The sequence below is a fragment of the Lampris incognitus genome, chromosome 1, assembly GCF_029633865.1.
Source record: "Lampris incognitus isolate fLamInc1 chromosome 1, fLamInc1.hap2, whole genome shotgun sequence".
Taxonomy (NCBI): Eukaryota; Metazoa; Chordata; class Actinopteri; order Lampriformes; family Lampridae; genus Lampris; species Lampris incognitus.
Window position 1 is genome coordinate 53,103,552 of NC_079211.1, and position 20,678 is coordinate 53,124,229.

The window sequence follows — 20,678 nt, forward strand, 5'->3', positions numbered from 1 at the left end:
AGTAAATATCAGCAGGGGCTGCTAAAAGTTAGCGGCTGAAGCAAAGCAAACTACTCTGAGGCATAAGTAGTTGTAGTTATGGAATAAAAAATGTGAGCGCCAACATAGCATCATTATTAGCTCACTAGCCAGCATTAGAAATTTGGGCTATTAAAAATAACCATATTCAAAATATGCAATTGTCTGTTCTTGATGTTGTGTTGTTTTTGTTTTTGGTTTTGTTTTCAATTTTCTTCTGCGTTCCATTTACTGAATTCGTTTTTACTGTTTATTTATTCATCTGCTGAAGAGGTGTGTTGAAAAGCAAATGTTTGAATAGCTAGCTATTTAGTCAACTTTGGAAATGAAAGGGTGCTATGAGCTAGCTAACATCATTTTGCTAATGTTAGGTAAGGCAAACGTTAGCTTTAGCTAGCGAACGTTAGTTGCTGTAACTTATGGCCAAAGTTAGAAACTGGCTAACATTAGCGTTCAGTTGTACACACTTGACACAATCTATTTCAGAAACTCTGAAGGTAAGAAGGTGTACAAAAATACATTTATATAGATATAAATATGACAAATAAAAGGCTAAAAATTATTGTAAAAAAATTGACAAAACTTTTAACCCTGAAAAGCAGTATTCAGGCTTGGGTGTGTTCAGTGGTAACATCACCTTTATGGTAGGTTTCAAAGAGAGACTAGTTTAAAATATACACCTAGGCAGTAGAATGAAATACAACATATATTTTCTCCTTTAACTATTTTGATAGACAAAACAGAGCCTGGTATTGCACCTTCTGTTAACCGAATTCTTTTCATAATGTAGGCTTTTGTGAAGGATGTCCATGAAGGATCGGTCACTGTGGCATTTGAAAACAAGTGAGTAATACACAGCAAACACTTTCTTGCTGCTATTATTTTTAACAACTTTGATTAAGAAGCTTAACAAGTTTGAGTAAACTCTTCTCTGTATGTGTATGTATGTGTGTGTGTGTGTGTGCGTGCATGCGTGCGTGTGCGCATGCATACGAACACCTCTCTAAATGCCTGTGTGTTTTTACAGTTGGCAGCCAGAGCGTCAGATCCCGTTCCAGGATGTGCGTTTCCCTCCTCCGGCAGGCTTCTACAAGGAGATTAATGAGAGTGATGAGGTTGAGGTAGGGTTGATTCCGCACTTTCACAAACACGGTTGAATAAGGAGGCATAGTCAATATAATATATATGGATCACAAAATACATCATCAGATGCTCAATATAATATATATGGATCACAAAATACATCATCAGATGCATAAGGGACTGAGGGTCCCAAGCAATTCTTAAGTCCCTCATTATGTATCATAAGATCTGGGAATCTGCAGGTTCTCATTCCAGCGAAACTACTGATTATAGTTGTCCCCTTTCTTGATGAGAGTGTCCTATCTGCTAAAATTGTCTGTTTTGGAACCATCAAGCTAAACAGTGTACAAAAGAACACTGTTTTAATTTTCTCATTTTAGTTGCTATTTTTCCAATTACTATTTTGCTGTTGCCTGGGGTCAGTGTTCTTTTAATTTACGTAGTTCAGATAGTAAGAAAATAACTGCATTTGGTTATTGCTAACTGTGACACAGTATTTCGTCAATGCTCAGTGGATATTGTGTGACAAGCTTGTCATCCGTAAAGCTGTCAGTGTTAATTTTTTTGGAAATTCCACTTTTTATGTTGATTGAAACTAATGAAAAATTATCCACAATCAGTATGCTGTATTTTATTCTTTCTGGATGTGTCTTTTTGGTTGTCCTCAGCCAGTGCTAATCTGCAGTTTACCACTAAATCCTTTTCCTGTTGGCAGCTTTCTGGCATTGTGTGTGCATGCTTGTGTGTGACATTTACAGTGTCTATGTGTGTGTTTTTGTATTTTTCAGGTCTATTCTAGGGCTAATGACAAAGAACCATGTGGGTGGTGGCTGGCCAAGGTCCGCATGGTCAAAGGAGAGGTAAGACTTCGTTCACATAATAACAACCTAAAAATAAGAGCTGTTAGCCATGTGCACCACTTTCGCCCAAGGATTAAATGAATGAATTGTTACAGCAGTTTGGAGGGACATATGAACACCTATGGCTGGCGGTGTACCTCAGGGCTTTATTCTTGGTCCCATATTGTTGGTATTCTTGGTCTTGGTCTTGATCAGGGACCTAACTTTTACTTATGAATACTGATTACTTAATACTGATTAGGCCCCACCAGGCCATCACAGGGCCTGGTTGGCCTGGCGGCCTGTCCAGGGTGTCTCCCCGCCTGCCGCCCAATGACTGCTGGAATAGGCTCCAGCATCACCGCGACCCTGAGGGCAGGATAAGCGGTTAAGATAATGGATGGATACTGATTAGTTCAGCAAAAGACAAAACACACCGGTGTATGTACACATTCACATTCACACAGGCTTTATTTGGAGCTTTATCGACACCATTTCAATTCTTTAAAATCAAGTCATTCACTCATCCATCCATTATCCAAGCTGCTTATCCCAATCAGGGTCATGGGATGCTGGAGCCTATCCCAGCAGTCATTGGGCAGCAGGAGGGGAGACACCCTGGACAGGCCACCAGTCCATCACAGGGCATTAACTCATTCATACAGTAATATAGAATATAGGCTGGTTTACATATTGTCTCATCAGGATTTCTATATAGCAGACAGTGACTCTGCAGTCAGCACTTTGTCATGATGCCAAGTGTCAAACAGGAAGAGCTGTCAGGTTTTGTCACACCTCTGGATGATTTTCAGGACAGATTGACTTTCTCTTATATCCATTAAGGGTTAAGAGAAAATAATCGGCTTTTCTTTGCCATGTTTGTATGAGGGCTGGTGTCAATTTCCAGTCCTAACCACTAACTGGTAGTGGTCCTTACCACTCGCTGCTGGTATCAATGTTCTTACTGTGATCCAGATATGAAGTATGGTTCATCTCTAACTGAACTAGAGGACTTGTGTGAAAATCTGATGATGTTCCAGGCGCATGCATCTCTCCGTCCCTGGTGTTTGAACTTAGTGAAAAATTACCCTTTTTTTTTTTTCATCTACCAGGAGAAGGGAAATACACACACACACATACATAAAAACTGAGTTTTTTCTGCCATTGTAAGACTTTGGTGCAGCGCCCAAGTCAGTTGAATGGTAAATATAGAAATAAAAGGTTCTTAATATGTAGCGCTCAAGCTAAAAAATCTACCCAATAAAAACATTTTGCATATCAGTAACTGTGATGATCTGGCGGCCCGTGATGGTCTGGCAGCCTGTGACGGTCTGGCGGCCTGTGCAGGGTGTCGCCCTGCCTGCCGCCCAATGACTGCAAGGATAGGCTCCAGAATCCCCACGACCCTGAGAGCAGGATAAGCAGTTTGGATAATGGAATGGATGCCTATCAGTTTATGGATGCACAGGCTCCTAGGCGGACCCTCGCATAAAATCAACCAAGTCTGACATAAAATGACAGAGATCAAGCTATCGTCATTTCAGTGCCCTCATTAAAAGACATCAAACATGTTTAACCATTGCGGTTTTCATAATATACAGTGGTGCTTGAAAGTTTGTGAACTCTTTAGATAGAATTTTTTATTTCTGCATAAATATGACCTAAAACATCATCAGATTTTCACACAAGTCCTAAAAGTAAATAGAGAACCCAATTAAACAAATGAGACAAAAATATTATACTTGGTTATTTATTTATTGAGGAAAATTATCCAATATTACATATATGTGAGTGGCAAAAGTATGTGAACCTCTAGGATTAGCAGTTAATTTGAAGGTGAAATTAATAGTCAGGTTTTTTCAGTATCTGGTGTGGATCCCCCCCCCCCCCTTTGTGCAGCAATAACTGCAACTAAACGTTTCTGGTAACTGTTGGATCAGTCCTGCACATCAGCTTGGAGGAATTTTAGCCCATTCCTCCGTACAGAACAGCTTCAACTCTGGGATGTTGGTGGGTTTCCTCACATGAACTGCTTGCTTCAGGTCCTTTCACAACATTTCGATTGGATTAAAGTCAGGACTTTGACTTGGCCATTCCAAAATGACTTGTGTGCATGGGGTCATTGTCTTGCTCCATGACCCACATTCTCGTGAGATTCTGTTCACGGACAGATGTCCGGACATTTTCCTTAAGAATTCGCTGGTATAATTCAGAATTCATTGTTCCATCAATGAAGGCAAGCCGTCCTGGCCCAGATGCAGCAAAACAGGCCCAAACCATGATACTACCACCACCATGTTTTACAGATGGGATAAGGTTCTTATGCTGGAATGCAGTGTTTTCCTTTCTCCAAACATAACACTTCTCATTTAAACCAAAAAGTTCTATTTTGGTCTCATCTGTCCATGAAATATTTTTTCCAATAGCCTTCTGGCTTGTCCACGTGATCTTTAGCAAACTGCAGACGGGCAGCAATGTTCTTTTTGGAGAGCAGTGGCTTTGTTCTTGCAACCCTGCCATGCACATCATTGTTGTTCAGTGTTTTCCTGGTGGTGGACTCATTAACATTAACGTTAACCAATGTGAGAGAGGCCTTCAGGTGCTTAGAAGTTACCCTGGGTTCCTTTGTGACCTGGCCAGCCATTATACGCCTTGCACTTGGAGTGATCTTTGATGGTCGACCACTCCTGGGGACGGTAACAATGGTCTTGAATTTCTTCCATTTGTACACAATCTGTCTGACTATGGATTGGTGGAGTCCAAATTCTTTAGAGATGGTTTTGTAACCTTTTCCAGCCTGATGAGCATCAACAACGCTTTTTCTGAGGTCCTCAGAAATCTCCTTTGTTCTTGCCATGATACACTTTCACAAAAATGTTGTGAAGACCAGACTTGGATAGATCCCTGTTCTTGAATAAAACAGGGTGCCCACTCACACCTGATTGTCATCCCATTTACTGAAAAAACCTGACTATTAATTTCACCTTCAAATTAACTGCTAATCCTAGAGGTTTCACGTATTTTTGCCCCCACATATATGTAATATTGGATCATTTTCCTCAATAAATAAATAACCAAGTATAATATTTTTGTCTCATTTGTTTAATTGAGTTCTCTTTATCTACTTTTAGGACTTGTGTGAAAATCTGATGATGTTTTAGGTCATATTTATGCAGAAATATAGAAAATTCTAAAGGGTTCACAAACTTTCAAAACGAATGAAGGTAAATGGCTGCTCTGCTGGTTGACTTCATTCATTCTAAAGCAATAAAACAACGGTAAGAAAAGACTTCAAATGTGTTTCCTAAATTTTTATTTCTGATTTTTCCCTTTTTTCTCCCAATTTAGTGGCCAATCAATCCCTATTTTAGTTCAAACACCCACCCTCGTACTGTATGCGTTCGCCAACTGCATCTCTCCAGCCGGCAGTCTCGAAGGAGACGCCTCCCCACTTTCGTGACAAGGTGAATCCAGGCCGAACCACTGCTTTTTCCGACACACCCAGAGACACATTCATGTGACGAACACAAGCCGACTCCGCCCCACTCCCGAAGACACAGCTCAGCCATGGGGAAATGTTTTATTGTAGCTACTGAGATGATTTCCAGCTGTGAGTGTAATTAATCCTACTCTTGAAATTGTATTTTTATAGCAGCGTTTCAACATTGGAGACTATGGCACTTTGCGTGGCGATCAAGTGAATAAGGCGAATTATTTTTGGTTCATCCAGTGTTACCTGCGGTTCTGCTGTGCTGAGATAAGAAGTGAATAATTTGCTTGCTTGCAAATACGATCAACTTCTCGTTTACTTTCAAGACTCATACCTGGATAGCCCTATATAATGTTTTGGTTTTGACACTATCACCGCCCAATCTCAAGCAACTGTAGATGTGAGTCATGCATTTGCAGGGTTGATTCAGATTGGGCAGCAGCAGAGAGCAGCGTTGGTCAAGTGAGCTAGAGAGTGAATGAAGAGAGGGAGTGGTGGTAGTGAGAACAAACGTTTTTTGAATGTGTTAATTACCGTAACCATGAGGGGTTCTTCATCATACAGTCATAACTCTGCACAAAACATTTTATGTTGATAGGTCCAGGAGTAGGACCATTGTGGTGAAGAGAGAGCTGAGCCAGAAGGCAAAGCTCTCAATTTCCCAGTCAGTCTTCGTTCCAACCCTCACTATGGTCATGGACTTTGGGTAGTGACCGAAAGGGTGAGATTGCAGATACAAGCGGCTGAAATGAGTTTCCTCCGTAGGGTGTCTGGGCTTAGCCTTAGAGATAGGGTGAGGAGCTCGGACATCCGGAGGGAGCTCGGAGTAGAGCCGCTGCTCCTTTGCATTGAATGGAGCCAGTTGAGGTGGTTCGGGCATCTGATTAGGATGCCTCCTGGGCGCCTTCCTTTGGAGGTTTCCCGGGCATGTCCAACTGGGAGGAGACCCCGGGGTAGACCCAGAACTCGTTGGAGGGACTACATGTCCGATCTGGCCTGGGAACGCCTTGGGATCCCCCAGGAGGGGCTGGAGGGCGTTGCTGGAGAGAGGGACGTCTGGAGTGCCCTACTTAGCTTGCTGCCACCGCGGCCCGACCCGGAGAAGCAGCTGATGATGAGATGAGATAAGGTCCAGTATTTTGTGAGGTTAGCCGTGGACAGTTACACACGGACACGCGGGACCAGCCACGTAATCCCTTCCAGGCTACTGCGTGGTGGAGATGGTGATTTTATTTACGGTGACCTGTCGAAAATTTTCTATTATCTGCTGTACCTCCTTCCATCTCTTCCTTTTATCTCATTCCGGTTGCCTCTAGTCTGGTTATTCTCTCATCTAGTCTGTTCTCATCTTTTCATCTTTTTCTTTTGTGTTCCTCTTCTTGTGCACTTTTTCCCTGCCCTTTATTAAATGGTTTAGATTCTCTCAAAATGCAAGCAAAAATTAACACAAAATGAAAGAACAAATTAGTTTTTGATTTCTTAAAATCTTAGATGATTTTTTTTTGCACCAACCTCTGACACAGACCGCAATGTATGTGACACTGTGACGTCATGGCCAATGGTGAAGATGTGATCTCTCTTCTCTTCTCTCTGTCTCCCTCTTCCTCCCTCTAGTTTTATGTTATAGAATATGCTGCGTGTGACGCGACTCTGAATGAGATAGTGACGCTGGAGAGGTTACGGCCAATCAACCCCAGCAAGCCTTCCACCAAAAACACGTTCCTCAAAATCAGGATGGACGTACCTGAGGACCTACGGCAGATGTGGGTTTAAAAGAGGTGTCTTTGTTGGGGAGAAAGTCGTTTTGTTTGTGTCCAGGCCTGTGTATGGATTGCATGTATGTCAACCTAGTTAGGTGGGGTTAAGGAGCTACTGTGGCTAACTGAAATTTTAAACCGTATCAACCAATTATTTTAACCTGAGAACCTGTTGTAGTTATTTGGCCACATTTCTTCACACTTAGTTCGTTGTAGACCAACACAACTGCGTCAGATGTATGTAGATTTTAACAGCAGACCTCTGTAGACATTCACACATTGCTCAATGTTCATGAAAAGCTGTTGGCCAAGTTTAATAGATGTTAAGACAGTCTCTTTGTACTGCATCATCAACGGGTGTGCGTATTTCCTTGTGCTGGCAGGTGCTCCAAGGAGTCCACGCATAAAGATTTCAAGAAGGCTGTTGGAGCCTTCAGTATCACCTACGACAGTGACAAAAAACAGCTGGTCATCCTGGTTGGTTCTCTCTTTTTACTAATCTATGAGGAAGGGCTTTAGCTATATTTGCATCCATTCTTTTATGCACTTTAGCCTGTCCAAGCTCATGTTTTACGTAGCCGTGAACCCCAAAGGGAGAAGTGAGTATTGCCCGAGTGGTGCTGCATTGTGGTTGACTGATTTTGATTAACATGGATCTGATTTGACAGTCAGTGGATGAGGTAACAACAAAGCGGGCCAGTATGATGAGTGACATGCACTTCAGGAGCCTCCGCACCAAACTGTCTCTTATTCTGAGAAACGAAGAGGCGAGCAGACAACTGGAGGTATACACACATGCGCGCGCGCGCACACACACACACACACACATACACACATACACACTAGGATTTTTTGCACACAGCTCATGTTGACACTCCATGTGTTGTTCTCGCTATCCTTTCTTGTGTATTAACTCTCTTGCTGTTGTTCTCCCTGTCTGTCTGTGGGCCTCGCTGTCACTCTGCCATCACAGAGTTCCAGACAGCTAGCGTCGAGGTTCCACGAGCAGTTTGCTGTTCGGGATGATTTGATGGGCCTAGCCATTGGGACCCACGGGGCCAACATTCAGCAAGCTCGTAAAGTCCCCGGTGTCACCACTATAGACCTGGATGAGGAAACCTGCACCTTCCACATCTATGGAGAGGTAGGGTGAATTGGTGTGTAACTGGATATATACTCACAGGCCAGTAATGCCATCGAAGTTACTGCTGTGGAGCTAGATATGGAGTTATACCCCGTCCACTTTAACACCAGAACGACCTGGATATCACTCCTACCTAAAACGACCATGGGCCGTCAAAATGACCGCGGTTTTTAAACTCTATATTGTGTCAAGAGAAATACCCAATTGAGATGTTAATGCGTTACATATGTTAGTGTGTCTGTTATGAAACTAACTTGACACCAAAATTAACATTTTAACAACTTTAATACTATTTTTAAACAATTTAAAATGGCCGCTGTCCAACGCCTGTAAATACTGCAGCACCTCGGTGGTAGTCATGGTGCGTCTGTAACCAGAAATGTTGGCAATAATCACAAATCAAGTTTACACTATTTCTCTGCACTGGAGGGCGCTAGTGTGTTTCTAGGACAGCAATGAACTTCACAAAAGAAATGACGCGACCAACCCACGTCATAAATACTGACATGACGCACACAATCACGCACAATTTACAACCGCTCACGGTTGTTTTAGGTAGATCTTTATCATAACTTTTTTGTGCAGTTCATCTAAAGCTCGTTTTATGCAAATATATGCAATTTTAGGAGGCTTCAGGGAGCGGCAGGTCTGTATCTCTTTTTTTTCCCACAAAGTTATTAAACTTTGAAAATCCAAAATGGTCGTTCTAGTGTTAACACTAGTGTTAACACTAGAACGACCAAGCTGGGAATGTCACAGGCGGTTTTGTTTGTGTGACCAGTACTGATGAGTAACTGTGTGATGCAACCCCAAGTCCAAAGAAGTTGGGACTGTATGTAAAATGCTAATAAAAACAAAAAGGTGTGATTTGTACATTGACTTGTATTCAAACAAGAACGGTTTTACCTTGTTGACTACATTGTCTTTTGAAGATATGTTTATTCTGAAATTGATGCCTGCAACACGTTCCAAGAAAAGTTGGGACCGGGCAATTTAGGACTTATAGCGATGTGGCAAATTGAAATAACAAGGTGGTATGAAACAGGAGATGTGAAGCAGGTGATGCAATCGTGTTATAGTATATAAGGAGCCTCCAAAAAAGGCCTAGTCCTTCGAGAACAAGGATGGGTCAAGGCTCGCAGGTTTGCCAACAGATTCATCAGCAAATAATCCAGCACTTTGAGAACAAGGTTCCCCAAAGACAAATCGGTAGGATTTGGGGCGTTTCACCCTCTACAGTGCACAATGTAACTAAAAGATTCAAGGAATCTGTTCAAATCTCTGCGTAGAGGACAAGGCCGAAAGCCACTACTGAATTAGCATGATCTCTGATCCCTCAGACGTCAGTGTCTTAAAAACCGTCCTGTGTGTGTAATGGATATCAAGACCCGGGCCCAGGAGTACTTTAGTAAACGTTTGTCAGTGTACACCACTCACTGCTGCATCCAAAGATGCCGGTTATGGCTTTGCTATGCAAAGTAGGAGCCGTACATCAACACTGTCCAGAAACGCTGCCGACTCCCTGGCTTGGTCTCACCTGAAATGGAAAGTAGCACAGTGGAATGGTGTTTTGTGGTCCAACATTTCAGAAAGATGTGATGTTTGCTTTGAGAATGTTGATGGAGAAGTATAGAGAAGGCCAGAAGGAATTACATTGTGTCTTTGTGGATTTAGAGAAAGCATACGACAGAGTGCCAAGAGAGGAGGTGTGGTATTGTATGAGGAAGTCGGGAGTTGCAGAAAAGTATGTAGGAGTGGTGCAGGATATGTATGAGGTAAGTGTGACGGTGGTGATGTGTGTGGTTGGAATGACAGATGGGTTCAAGGTGGAGGTGGGATTACATCAAGGATCGGCTCTGAGCCCTTTCTTGTTTGCAATGGGGATGGACAGGTTGACGGACAAGATCAGGCAGGAGTCTCTGTGGACTATGATGTTTGCGGATGACATCGTGATCTGTAGTGAGAGTAGGGTGCAGGTTAAGGAGTGCCTAGAGAGGTGGAGGTATGCACTGGAGAGAAGAGGAATGAAAGTCAGTAGGAGCAAGACGGAATACCTATGCGTGAATGAGAGGGAGGACAGTGGAATGGTCAGGATGCAAGGAGTAGAGGTGACGAAGGCATATGAGTTTAAATACTTGGGGTCAACTGTCCAAAGTAACGGGGAGTGCAGAAGAGAGTTGAAGAAGAGAGTGCAGGCAGGGTGGAGTGGGTGGAGAAGAGTGTCAGGAGTGATTTGTGACAGAAGGGTACCAGCAAGAGTTAAAGGGAAGGTTTACAAGATGGTAGTGAGACCAGCTATGTTATATGGTTTGGAGACAATGGCACTGATGAAAAGATAAGACAGGAGCCAGAGCTGGAGGCGGCAGAGTTGAATATGCTAAGATTTTCATTGGGAGTGATGAAGAAGGACAGGATTAGGAACGAGTATATTAGCGGGACAGCTCAGGTTGGACGGTTTGGAGACAAAGCAGGAGAGGCAAGATTGAGATGGTTTGGACATGTGTGGAGGAGAGATGCTGGGTATACTGGGAAAAGGATGCTGAATATGGAGCTGCTAGGGAAGAGGAGAAGAGGAAGGTCAAAGAGGAGGTTTATGGATGTGGTGAGGGAGGACATGCAGGTGGCTGGTGTGACAGAGGAAGATGCAGAAGACAGGAAGAGATGGAAATGGATGGTCCACTGTAGCGACCCCTAACAGGAGCAGCCGAAAGTAATAGTAGTAGTAGTAGTAGTGGTAGTAGTAGTAGTAGTGTTCTCTAGGCCAAAGAGGAACAGAACCATGGCATGGGTAACTTGCACATCTGTGAGCGTACCATTAATGCAGTGATGTGTGCAAATTTAGGAGCAGCATATGCTGCCATCCGGACACTGTCCTTCCCAGAGACGCCGCTGCATTTTCCAGCAGGACAATGCCAAACCACATGCTGCCCGCATTACAAGTGCGTGGCTGCGTGAGCAGAGGGTGCAGGTGCTAGATGGCCTGCCTGCAGTCCTGGCCTGTCTCCGACTGAGAATGAGTGGTGCATTATGAAGCGCAAAATACGGCAACGAAGGCCCCATACAGTTGCACAGCTGAAGACTTGCACAGTGGATGAATGGGAGAACTGTCCCAACTCTTTTGGGGTGTGTTGCGGTCATCAGGTTTGAGTGTAAATTTTCAACAAGACAAGGTACAACATCAGATCATGTGTTGTCAGGGCGTCATTTGCACCATGGGAAACTTAGAGAACGAGGACATGTTTCTGGGGCAGCGTCTTAACAGTACGTTAGAGTTATTAGAAACTCCGCTAGGCTGTGGCGGCAGGGAAACCAAGATGCAGAAACGGTTGGGGACAACTGCAGGTGTTTATCATGTGCCGTCCCTGTCAGAGAGAGGCAGAGAGAAGGTGTAAGATGGGTAAACTTTCCCTTGCAGTGGAGATGGAGGATTGTTTGTTTGCGCGCTTCTGTGTTTCTAATCCCACATTCAGTTCGCTGTTTTGAAGCGTTTCACTTCAAGGTGTGTTTGTTGGTTATCTGTGTTTACAGCATCAATTCAAGGGAGTGGGCAGATATGCAAATTTATAGTCAAAGTTGTGTACCAGTGTTAGTACTGGCGTTTGCCTTATCCGCTGTATAACTGACACGTAGGTTTTATGCTCAAGTTATGAGGGGAATCGTTGATTCATAATAAGATAACTTTCAAAACTTTATTCACCGTAAATCCTCCTAAGATAAATCTTAGACAGCAAGGGCGTCTGCGTAGCGTAGTGGTCTATTCTGTTGCCTACCAACACGGGGATCGCCAGTTAGAATCCCTGTGTTACCTCCGGCTTTGTCGCGTGTCCCTACAGAAACAATTGGCCATGTCTGCAGGTGGGAAGCCGGATGTGGGTATGTGTCCTGGTTGCTGCAGTAGCACCTCCTCTGGCCGGTTGAGGTGCCTGTTTTTTTTGGGGGGGGGGGGATAGCGTGATCCTCCCATGCGCTACGTCTCCCTAGTGAAACTCCTCACTGTCAGGTGAAAAGAAGTGGTTGGTGACTCCACATGTATGGGAGGCGGCATGTTGTAGTCTGCAGCCCTCCCTGGATCAGCAGAGGGGGTGGAGCAGCGACCGGGACGGCTCGGAAGAGTGGGGTAATTGGCCGGGTACAACGGGAGAAAAAAGGAGGGGAAATGATCCACAAAAAAAAAAATCTTAGACAGCAAGATAGTGACATATTGTCACAATACTCTTATGTCAGTAGATCATCCATCTATCCGTCTGTTATGTATGCCTAATCCAGTTCAGGATCATGGGGGCCTGGAATACATCCCAGCATGCATTGGGTGGAAGGCAGGGTGACAGCCTGGACAGATTACCTCTCCATCACATAGAATCACTCACATACCTCTCACAACCATGTGCAGTGGAGGAAGTGGAGTTCAGTCACGGAAGCGTGAGGATCCAGACAAGTAGATCATGAGTCTGCCAGCAGACCTGAGTTTAACAAATGACCAGTGCAGTGCGTGTACAAGACGTGACTGCATAGTTCTTATTTTCTCTATTATTCTTTCTTTCTCAGGACCAGGAGGCCGTCCGTAAAGCAAGGAGCTTTTTGGAATTTTCTGAAGATGTCATCAAGGTTCCCCGAAATTTAGTGGGTAAGAAACTCACTTGGGGTGAGCAGAGACTGTTTACAAGCTCTGCTGTACCTTTTCAAGCTTATTTACGTCTGTTGTCAACTGTGAGTGTATTGGTGTTGAAAACAGGCAAAGGTACATCAACATGGATGTAAGGTGGTCCAGACATCTGGAAGAAGACGGGTTGTTTTTGGTTTGTGACAATGACTGGTCTTCTTTGTACCCTGTAGGGAAGGTGATTGGCAAGAGTGGGAAACTGATCCAGGAAGTGGTGGATAAATCAGGTGTGGTGCGGGTTCGGATCGAGCCCGAAAATGACAAAAAGCCCACAGCGCCCGTTGACGAGGTCATTTGGAAAGTTTTGTTTGATCTTTAGTCTTAACCTTGAACCCAGTACGTCAGCTTACTTAGCCAAGTGTCAGCTCACTCTTTTCCCCACCGGCCCTGGGAGTTAGTTAATTAAAGTCAGATGGGTCACTGGTCCACCCTCTGCCAGCCAGGGCAAGATGCCGGTTCCTCAGCAACCTAGCTGGAAATGTATCAGTGCTGTAAGCTAGCAATAATAGTCCAAATGTGTGATGAAGGGTTATTATTTAGCAAGAGCTGGGTGATGCCAAACGGCAAGTCGCCAAACGTTTTTTTTGTTGTTTTTTGAGATTGGACCCTGATTGCATTACTAGAAGTAACTACTAATCCTCACTTGGTCGGCTTCTTTCAGCAAAACTCCCAACATTTTGTAGAAGTCAGATGCAGAACAGAAGGTCCTCAATATCTCTTCTGTCGACCTGTTCTCCCTCTCACACAGGCGATGGTGCCATTTGTGTTTGTGGGGACCAAGGAGAGCATCTCCAATGCTAAAGTACTGCTGGACTACCACCTCAACTATCTCAAGGTTAGTGTCGTTACTGCCGCTTTTGAATATTCTCCCAGATTCTGCTAAGGATCGCACTTGTTTCACCAGAAATGTTTGTTTCTCCTGTGTATTTTAGCGGTTGTCCTCCATGAGATGTTTTTTCCCTGCTTATCTCAGGAGTGAGGCGACAATGTGGCGTGACTCTGTGACGTCTTTGTGTCATGTTCAAACTTTTTATCTCACCAGGAGGTAGATCAGCTTCGCCTGGAGCGTCTTCAGATTGACGAGCAGTTGAGGCAGATAGGAGGCGGAGGAGGAGGAGGAGGAGGAGGAACAGGGTCCCGAAACTCCAAGGACAAAACCTACGTCTTCGATAACGGCATGGGGCTGGGGATGGCAAGGGGCGGCGGTGGAGGTGGTAGTGGGGGAGGAGGGAAGCCCTACACTGGAGGGGGAGGCAGAGGAGGCAGGGGACGAAGAGGAGGAGGTGCAGCTTTCGCCTCAGGTACTAACTACATGACTGACGTAGCATTACTGTTTAGGCAGTGATTCACACGTTTTAACTCGGAGCTCTTTGTATTCTCGTTGTGAAAAGAAACAGTTGCTCCAACCATCGCCGCTGCCTGAGTTTGTGGTTGTTTGTAGCCGCATCAGGTGAAAAGTTAGCAAACAGCACGCCCCCCCCCCCCCCCCCGTTCCTCGGGTGTTTGGATCTAGTAAGATCACTGCAGTCTTGTGCTAATTCCAACAGCTTGTCCGTGGACAGTTTGGCCAATGCTAACATGTTAGCTGTTAACAACCAAATTAAAGGGGAAGATGTTTTATTTGGTAGGTCAGCTAACGTGTGACTCTGTTCTGTTGCCCAGGTAACAACTCGGAGGCATCCAATGCATCGGAGACAGAGTCCGACCACAGAGATGAGCTCAGCGACTGGTCACTGGCCCCTACTGAAGAGCTGACGACAGGCGGCGGGACCTTGCCCAGACGGGGAGATGGCAGGAAGAGAGGAGGAGGGGGAGGGCCTCGAGGACGAGGGGGGAGAGGAAGAGGGGGAGGATACAAAGGTGTGCAGCAGTTGTCATCCTATTCGTTATTTTAACAGGATACCCCTGCCTTTTTAGTTTTACTGTGGTGGTTTTCTGTGCCGGGTACGTGGGGCTGGGATGTTTTTCACTTCGGCAGCTAAGGCTGAGGAAACGTTCAACAAATGAGTCCAAAGATTGTGTTCTTGGTAAAATGCAGTCGAGCAAGAAAAGTAAATAAGATGGGCTTAAACTAAGTCAGATCACTTTGGAAATCCAAATGCACTTAAACAAATTATAGCTCCCATGAATCCAACTGAATATTGAAATCATTGCAGGATTTTATTTGTATTTAAGGTTTGGGCCAGTTCTTTTCAGAGGTCTGAGAAGGAATTCACATTCAGGAAAAAAAGACAAATCTGATACAGACTGAATAAACAAAATTACCCTTTTTTCAAACTATTTGGCCTACATCACATTTCAGAGAAGTAGGATCGGCTCTGAGCCCGTTCTTATTTGCAGTGGTGATGGACAGGTTGATGGCTGAGACCAGGCAGGAGTCTCTGTGGACTATGATGTTTGCAGATGACATTGTGATCTGTAGTGAGAGTAGGGTGCAGGTTGAGGAGAGCCTGGAGAGGTGGAGGTATGCACTGGAGAGAAGAGGAATGAAAGTCAGTAGGAGCAGACGGAATACCTATGTGTGAATGAGAGGGAGGACAGTGGAATGGCGAGGATGCAAGGAGTAGAGGTGACGAAGGTGGATGAGTTTAAATACTTGGGGTCAACTGTCCAAAGTAACGGGGAGTGCAGAAGAGAGGTGAAGAAGAGAGTGCAGGCAGGGTGGAGTGGGTGGAGAAGAGTGTCAGCAGTGATTTGTGACAGAAGGGTACCAGCAAGAGTTAAAGGGAAGGTTTACAAGATGGTTGTGAGACCAGCTATGTTGTATGGTCTGGAGACAGTGGCACTGATGAAAAGACAGGAGGTGGAGCTGGAGGTGGCAGAGATGAAGATGATAAGATTTTCATTGGGAGTGACGAAGAAGGACAGGATTAGGAACGAGTGAATCAGCCGTACTAAATTGTCCCTAGGAATGAATGTGTGTGTGTGTGTGTGTGTGTGTATGTGGGCGTGGGCCCTGTGTTGGCTTGACGGCCTGTCCAGGGTGTCTCCCCGCCTGCCGCTCAGTGACTACTGGGATAGGCTCCAGCATCCCTGTGACCCTGAGAGCAGGATAAGCGGTTAAGATAATGGATGGATGAGGGTCCGCGGTGGTGTAGTGGACCCCCATCCCCTATTCAGAAGGATGCTGAATATGGAGCTGCCAGGGAAGAGGAGAAGAGGAAGGCCAAAGAGGAGGTTTATAGATGTGGTGAGGGAGGACGTGCAGGTGACTGGTGTGACAGAGGAAGATGCAGAAGACAGGAAGAGATGGAAACGGATGATCCGCTGTGGCGCCCCCTAATGGGAGCAGTTGAAAGTAGTAGTAGTAGTAGTAGTAGTAGTAGTAGAAATGCTTTGGCAGGATGGAATACAATTCACTTTTTGATTCTCCGGAACAGGTTTTGGGTTGACGGTTTTCTCCCCATAACCGACTCCAACATCTAGATCCAGTGCTTAGAAATGTAGTGCTGTAGAAAATGGGGGTGTTGCTACTTGGAATTTGTTCTTCGTCCCGGTTCAGGTGAAGAGGCACAGTGGAGCGACCCACGACCGCGTCACGTCAGAGACGCCAAAACCAGAGCACAGGAGGACTCCCTACAGGTAAGACACACAAACTCTTTGGAAAAGAACTCGTGCCACAACCATGCCTTTCCTGTTTTAGCTCCTTTATCCCATAATATGAGCCGTTTGGCACCTGCAGACACGCGTAGCATTTTTACTTCATCTGTTTTTAGCGGATTGGATAATAAGCGTGCACAATGCCGACCACTTTGAACGGGACAGCTGCTCCGTTGTCAACAGGCTTCAACAATGCAGGAGTTGTGTAGTCGTCTAGATCTCATAGATGAAAAGCCATCAGCTGCCCTTCAGTGGACTTTAATGAATAGAAAATTGGACAGCTTGCTGATACACCCATCGAAACCTGTTGCGCAAATCCTGTACACTAGCAGATCCGGTTCAACTCTGCGGTTTTTAGGGGTCCAAGCAGCGGCAGCTGCGGAACCCTATTGTTTTTCTAAGGATTATTATTGTTGTTGTTTCTGCAAAATTCTTCCCTAAAAGTGTCTCGGCAGTGGGTCATATCTCAGGCTCTGTATGGCATTTTTGAGAAATTATTTTTTCCTCTAATTCCTTGGAAGCTCCAGAATCTAACGCCATTCCCACCTGCCAAATTTTCCCGCCATTTTCAAAAAACCGAAAGTGAAAGTAAAATGAACTAGTCTGAGGCTTTTCATCCGATTCACACGACATTTGGTGTGCGTCATCTCCACACAATGATGATAGAAAGTTGTGGAAAGAATTTTGATATGTCATTCCATTTCGAAGTTACATGTCAATCAAAATTTAAGGCGTGGCCCATAGTGATTCTATTGCCTATATCTAGTGATGTGATTGACCAAACTTAACGAAACTTGTCATGTACCATCGCCACAACATTTTTTGGAGGCACGCCAAATTTTGAGAAATTTCGTCCATAGGGGGTGCTACAACTGACACATGTCAATATCTCAAAAACCGCTTGAGCTAAAATTCTGAAATTTGGTATACTTATACTTGAACTGATTTGGCTACATTGCCTGAAGTGCGGATTGGCTGGATTACCAAAATGGCCGCCAAACAGCCAATCAAATTCAGTAGCTAATATTTGTTAGTGTGAATGGCCGAACTTTGTGAAACTTGACAGGTTTATTCTTTGTGGCACATAGAAGACATATACCAAAATATGACACAGATCGGACAGATGGGGGCTACAATACTGCTTGGACCCCGTTAATTGCCGCTTGCGGCTATATTTAAATCTGTTTTCCCTGATCCAGCTCTCCTACGTGCTGCCCCTGACTTGCAAAAATCCATTCTTTCTTCCACCCTCCCTAGATCCGTGTGGACGGCAACAATGAGCGCAGCGTGCAGCACGCCTCGGGGGGCCGAGTAGGAGCAGGGCCTTCCTCCTCGTCCCAGGGGAGCTTCGGCGCGGGGGGTGACACCCCTTCCCGTCACCACCATCGACCCGTACGAGAACGAGGGGTGAAGAAAGACAAACAGGACACTCCTCCTCTGGTGAACGGAGTGTCGTAGATGCGCCGCCAGAGGGATACACACTTCGCAGACACGCACACATACACACACTCACGCAGGCAGACACACTGATATGCACAGACACGTTCAGAAATCCAGTTTAACATTATCAGTTTTAGGGGTCTGGTTCTTTCTCTTGATCTCTTCTTTTCTCTGTCTTTCTCTTAGACATGCATACACTCACATTGCTGCCAGTCGAGGTTTTTTTTACCATAGTGACTGTTGGCCAAAGACGGTCAGGTATGTACAGGCCCGGTCCGTTCTCCACTCATTTGGTAACTGCTGTTCTGCTCTGGAGTCATCCAGTGAAGGAAACGACATGTTTTAGATAAAAGCTACTGGAGAAGTCGGATGGAACGGAGCGGAGCTGTTGAAGGCTTCAGACCCCCACTGCCCCCCCCCCCGTGCAGTTACCTCACCAGTCAGTTAGTTCTGCAGGACCTGTGTATCAGCAGCTTAGCACTCATTTCTTTCTTTGATACAAAATGGACACTTTTTATTTTATTTTATTTTATTTTTTTTTATTTTTTACATTGCATTGTCCTGTGCAGGCATGCTGTGGTAAGAAGAAAAACACACAAGGTCACAGTTCAACCATCTCAAGCCTAACAAGCAGATAATCGGTTCCCCTAACAGCGATTTTTATCCAGTTACAGGTGATTGTAAGAGCCGCTGCTGTGTAGCCTCTTCCCTGGCTGCCCCACAACCCTTTTTAAATCCCGTTTGGACAGGAGTCGGGATTGATGGCGAGGACCGGACACGTCACTGCTGTTGACATTTTCTTGGGGAAATTTGAATGGGGTGATGATGTCACTGGAGGGGCAGTTTGGACGGTTTGGTTATAGCTTGAACCCTGGACGCACTTTTTTTCCCCCCAATTTGATTTTGCCGACAAGAGCGGTGTACACCACGGTCCTTCTAAGCCGAATTTGTCAGTGTCCATCTTTTGATACCCCCCCCCCCCCAGGGAATTTCTGGTGGCTCTCCGAAGCCAACAGTGCTCGTTTCTTTCCACTGTCTAGACAGTGCACACTTTTGAGTATGTGCGCGACATGCGTTGGACTGGATTTAGCAGTTTACATTTACCATTTCCGTAGTTCTTTCCTACACGTTATGTCCTGTTTTGTTTTTAAGTACACACAGACTGAAAGATCACTTTTCTCTGGAGCCAAGCTCTTCTGTCAGATGTTTGCAACCTATATAGGTGAGGTGAAAAACAGGGTCCCGTCTGTCATCGAACCTAATATTTCAGCTCCTGTCTGCATCATATTTTTGGGAGTGTCCTGTTGCCCTCACCACATTTGGTTTGGTTGGTTTTTGGAAGGAAAGTCGAGTGAGAATGACAAACCAGTCTTGGAAATGTTTTCCTCTGAGGGCCACTCTTTAGGGCTTGCTCTATTCTTCTCTGACTTGAACTCCATCCCTTAAGGCACGCCAAGACCCAGGAAAAAGAGGACTGGACGATCACATCCACGAGTAGTTCTCTTTTTCATCTGACCAGCATACAGAACAGGAGTCCTTTTTTATTGCGGCTATTTATCGGACGTCGACTTAATGGAGACAACACGCGAGTGCAAGTTCTCGCCCAGAGGACGGGGTGTTCCGTAGTGTTGGTCTCAAGTCAGCTGAACGAGGTGAGGACCTCTTACATATTCTTTGTAGAAACACCTCTTAACCGTCACCCCAAGATAAAGTAAAAGGCCACCCCGAAATCCATGGACGGGCCGTTACTGACGTGTCCATGGCCGTCTCAAATCGTCAGCTGTCTTAAAGCGACTTGTTACAAATTGCAGTATTTCAAATAAATTGATGTAAAATGTTGAGTGTTTACTGATTGACAGCTGAAATAGAGAATTCAGATGAACTAAAACATATGAGACTGTTCAGATTTAGGTTCAGTGGTGTAAAGAACTCTTTGGCAGGGTTTCTCCAAGTGTTTGTAGCCCCAAATTTTGTATTTATGCAAAACAATCACTAATGACTATAACCCTCTGTGATTTATTTTTTTTGGAGGGGGGCATAAATACAGGATTTCCTCTGAATTAAATGAATTTTTTATGCATTCCAGTTGTTCACATTAATACACTGGATTCACGAAGCCAGGTAGTGGGATAGTAAAACTGACCACAGTCATCCCTTTTCAACAAACTAGCGGCTTTGTGAGCATGTTGAAGCTAAAAATAATTACTTGTCAAGTCCTGTGACCCGAAAAAGGGTGAACATGAACAGTTTCCTCACAAAGCTGGACAGCATCTTGTAAAAGTACTCATTCGGCTACAAATGACCAGAGAAACCCATCCATACGTCTATGTGACTTGTGCCTTTTTAAGCGCGTGGCTTGTATCACTAGATGTCTAAATCAGGGAAGAAGAGATGACGACAGGGTGCCAGGTGACTAAAGATGGCTGCCTCCCAGGTTGACATCCGTCAGTTCCTCCGGCCCATCGCCCAGCTTCCACGCCCTGTGTTTCTAACCCCCTGAAGCAACTGATAAGATGTCAACCATTTGTGTTGTGCGGGAGGGGTCATCTCCCCACACCAGGCCCCTGCCATCTTTAGGCACCTGATAGAAGTCACGACCATCAATTATTCTCATTGTACAGTCAACACACATGCACATGCACGCATC

At 44.9% G+C, this 20,678-nt stretch overlaps 1 protein-coding gene across 1 annotated transcript in view; it reads left to right on the plus strand.

The window, feature by feature from the left end:
• fmr1 (fragile X messenger ribonucleoprotein 1) overlaps window positions 1–18,943 on the plus strand; it is a 30,952-nt gene extending 12,009 nt beyond the window's left edge. The window contains exons 2-15 of the mRNA XM_056284721.1: window positions 809–861; window positions 1,046–1,139; window positions 1,890–1,961; window positions 7,045–7,193; window positions 7,571–7,664; window positions 7,856–7,972; window positions 8,161–8,331; window positions 12,877–12,955; window positions 13,165–13,280; window positions 13,740–13,826; window positions 14,034–14,292; window positions 14,654–14,851; window positions 16,494–16,573; window positions 17,849–18,943. Of these exons, the coding sequence (XP_056140696.1) occupies window positions 809–861; window positions 1,046–1,139; window positions 1,890–1,961; window positions 7,045–7,193; window positions 7,571–7,664; window positions 7,856–7,972; window positions 8,161–8,331; window positions 12,877–12,955; window positions 13,165–13,280; window positions 13,740–13,826; window positions 14,034–14,292; window positions 14,654–14,851; window positions 16,494–16,573; window positions 17,849–18,049 (1,770 nt within the window). The 3' untranslated portion in view covers window positions 18,050–18,943. The remainder of the gene's footprint in view (window positions 1–808; window positions 862–1,045; window positions 1,140–1,889; window positions 1,962–7,044; window positions 7,194–7,570; window positions 7,665–7,855; window positions 7,973–8,160; window positions 8,332–12,876; window positions 12,956–13,164; window positions 13,281–13,739; window positions 13,827–14,033; window positions 14,293–14,653; window positions 14,852–16,493; window positions 16,574–17,848) is intronic.
• The last annotated feature ends 1,735 nt before the right edge of the window (window positions 18,944–20,678 follow it).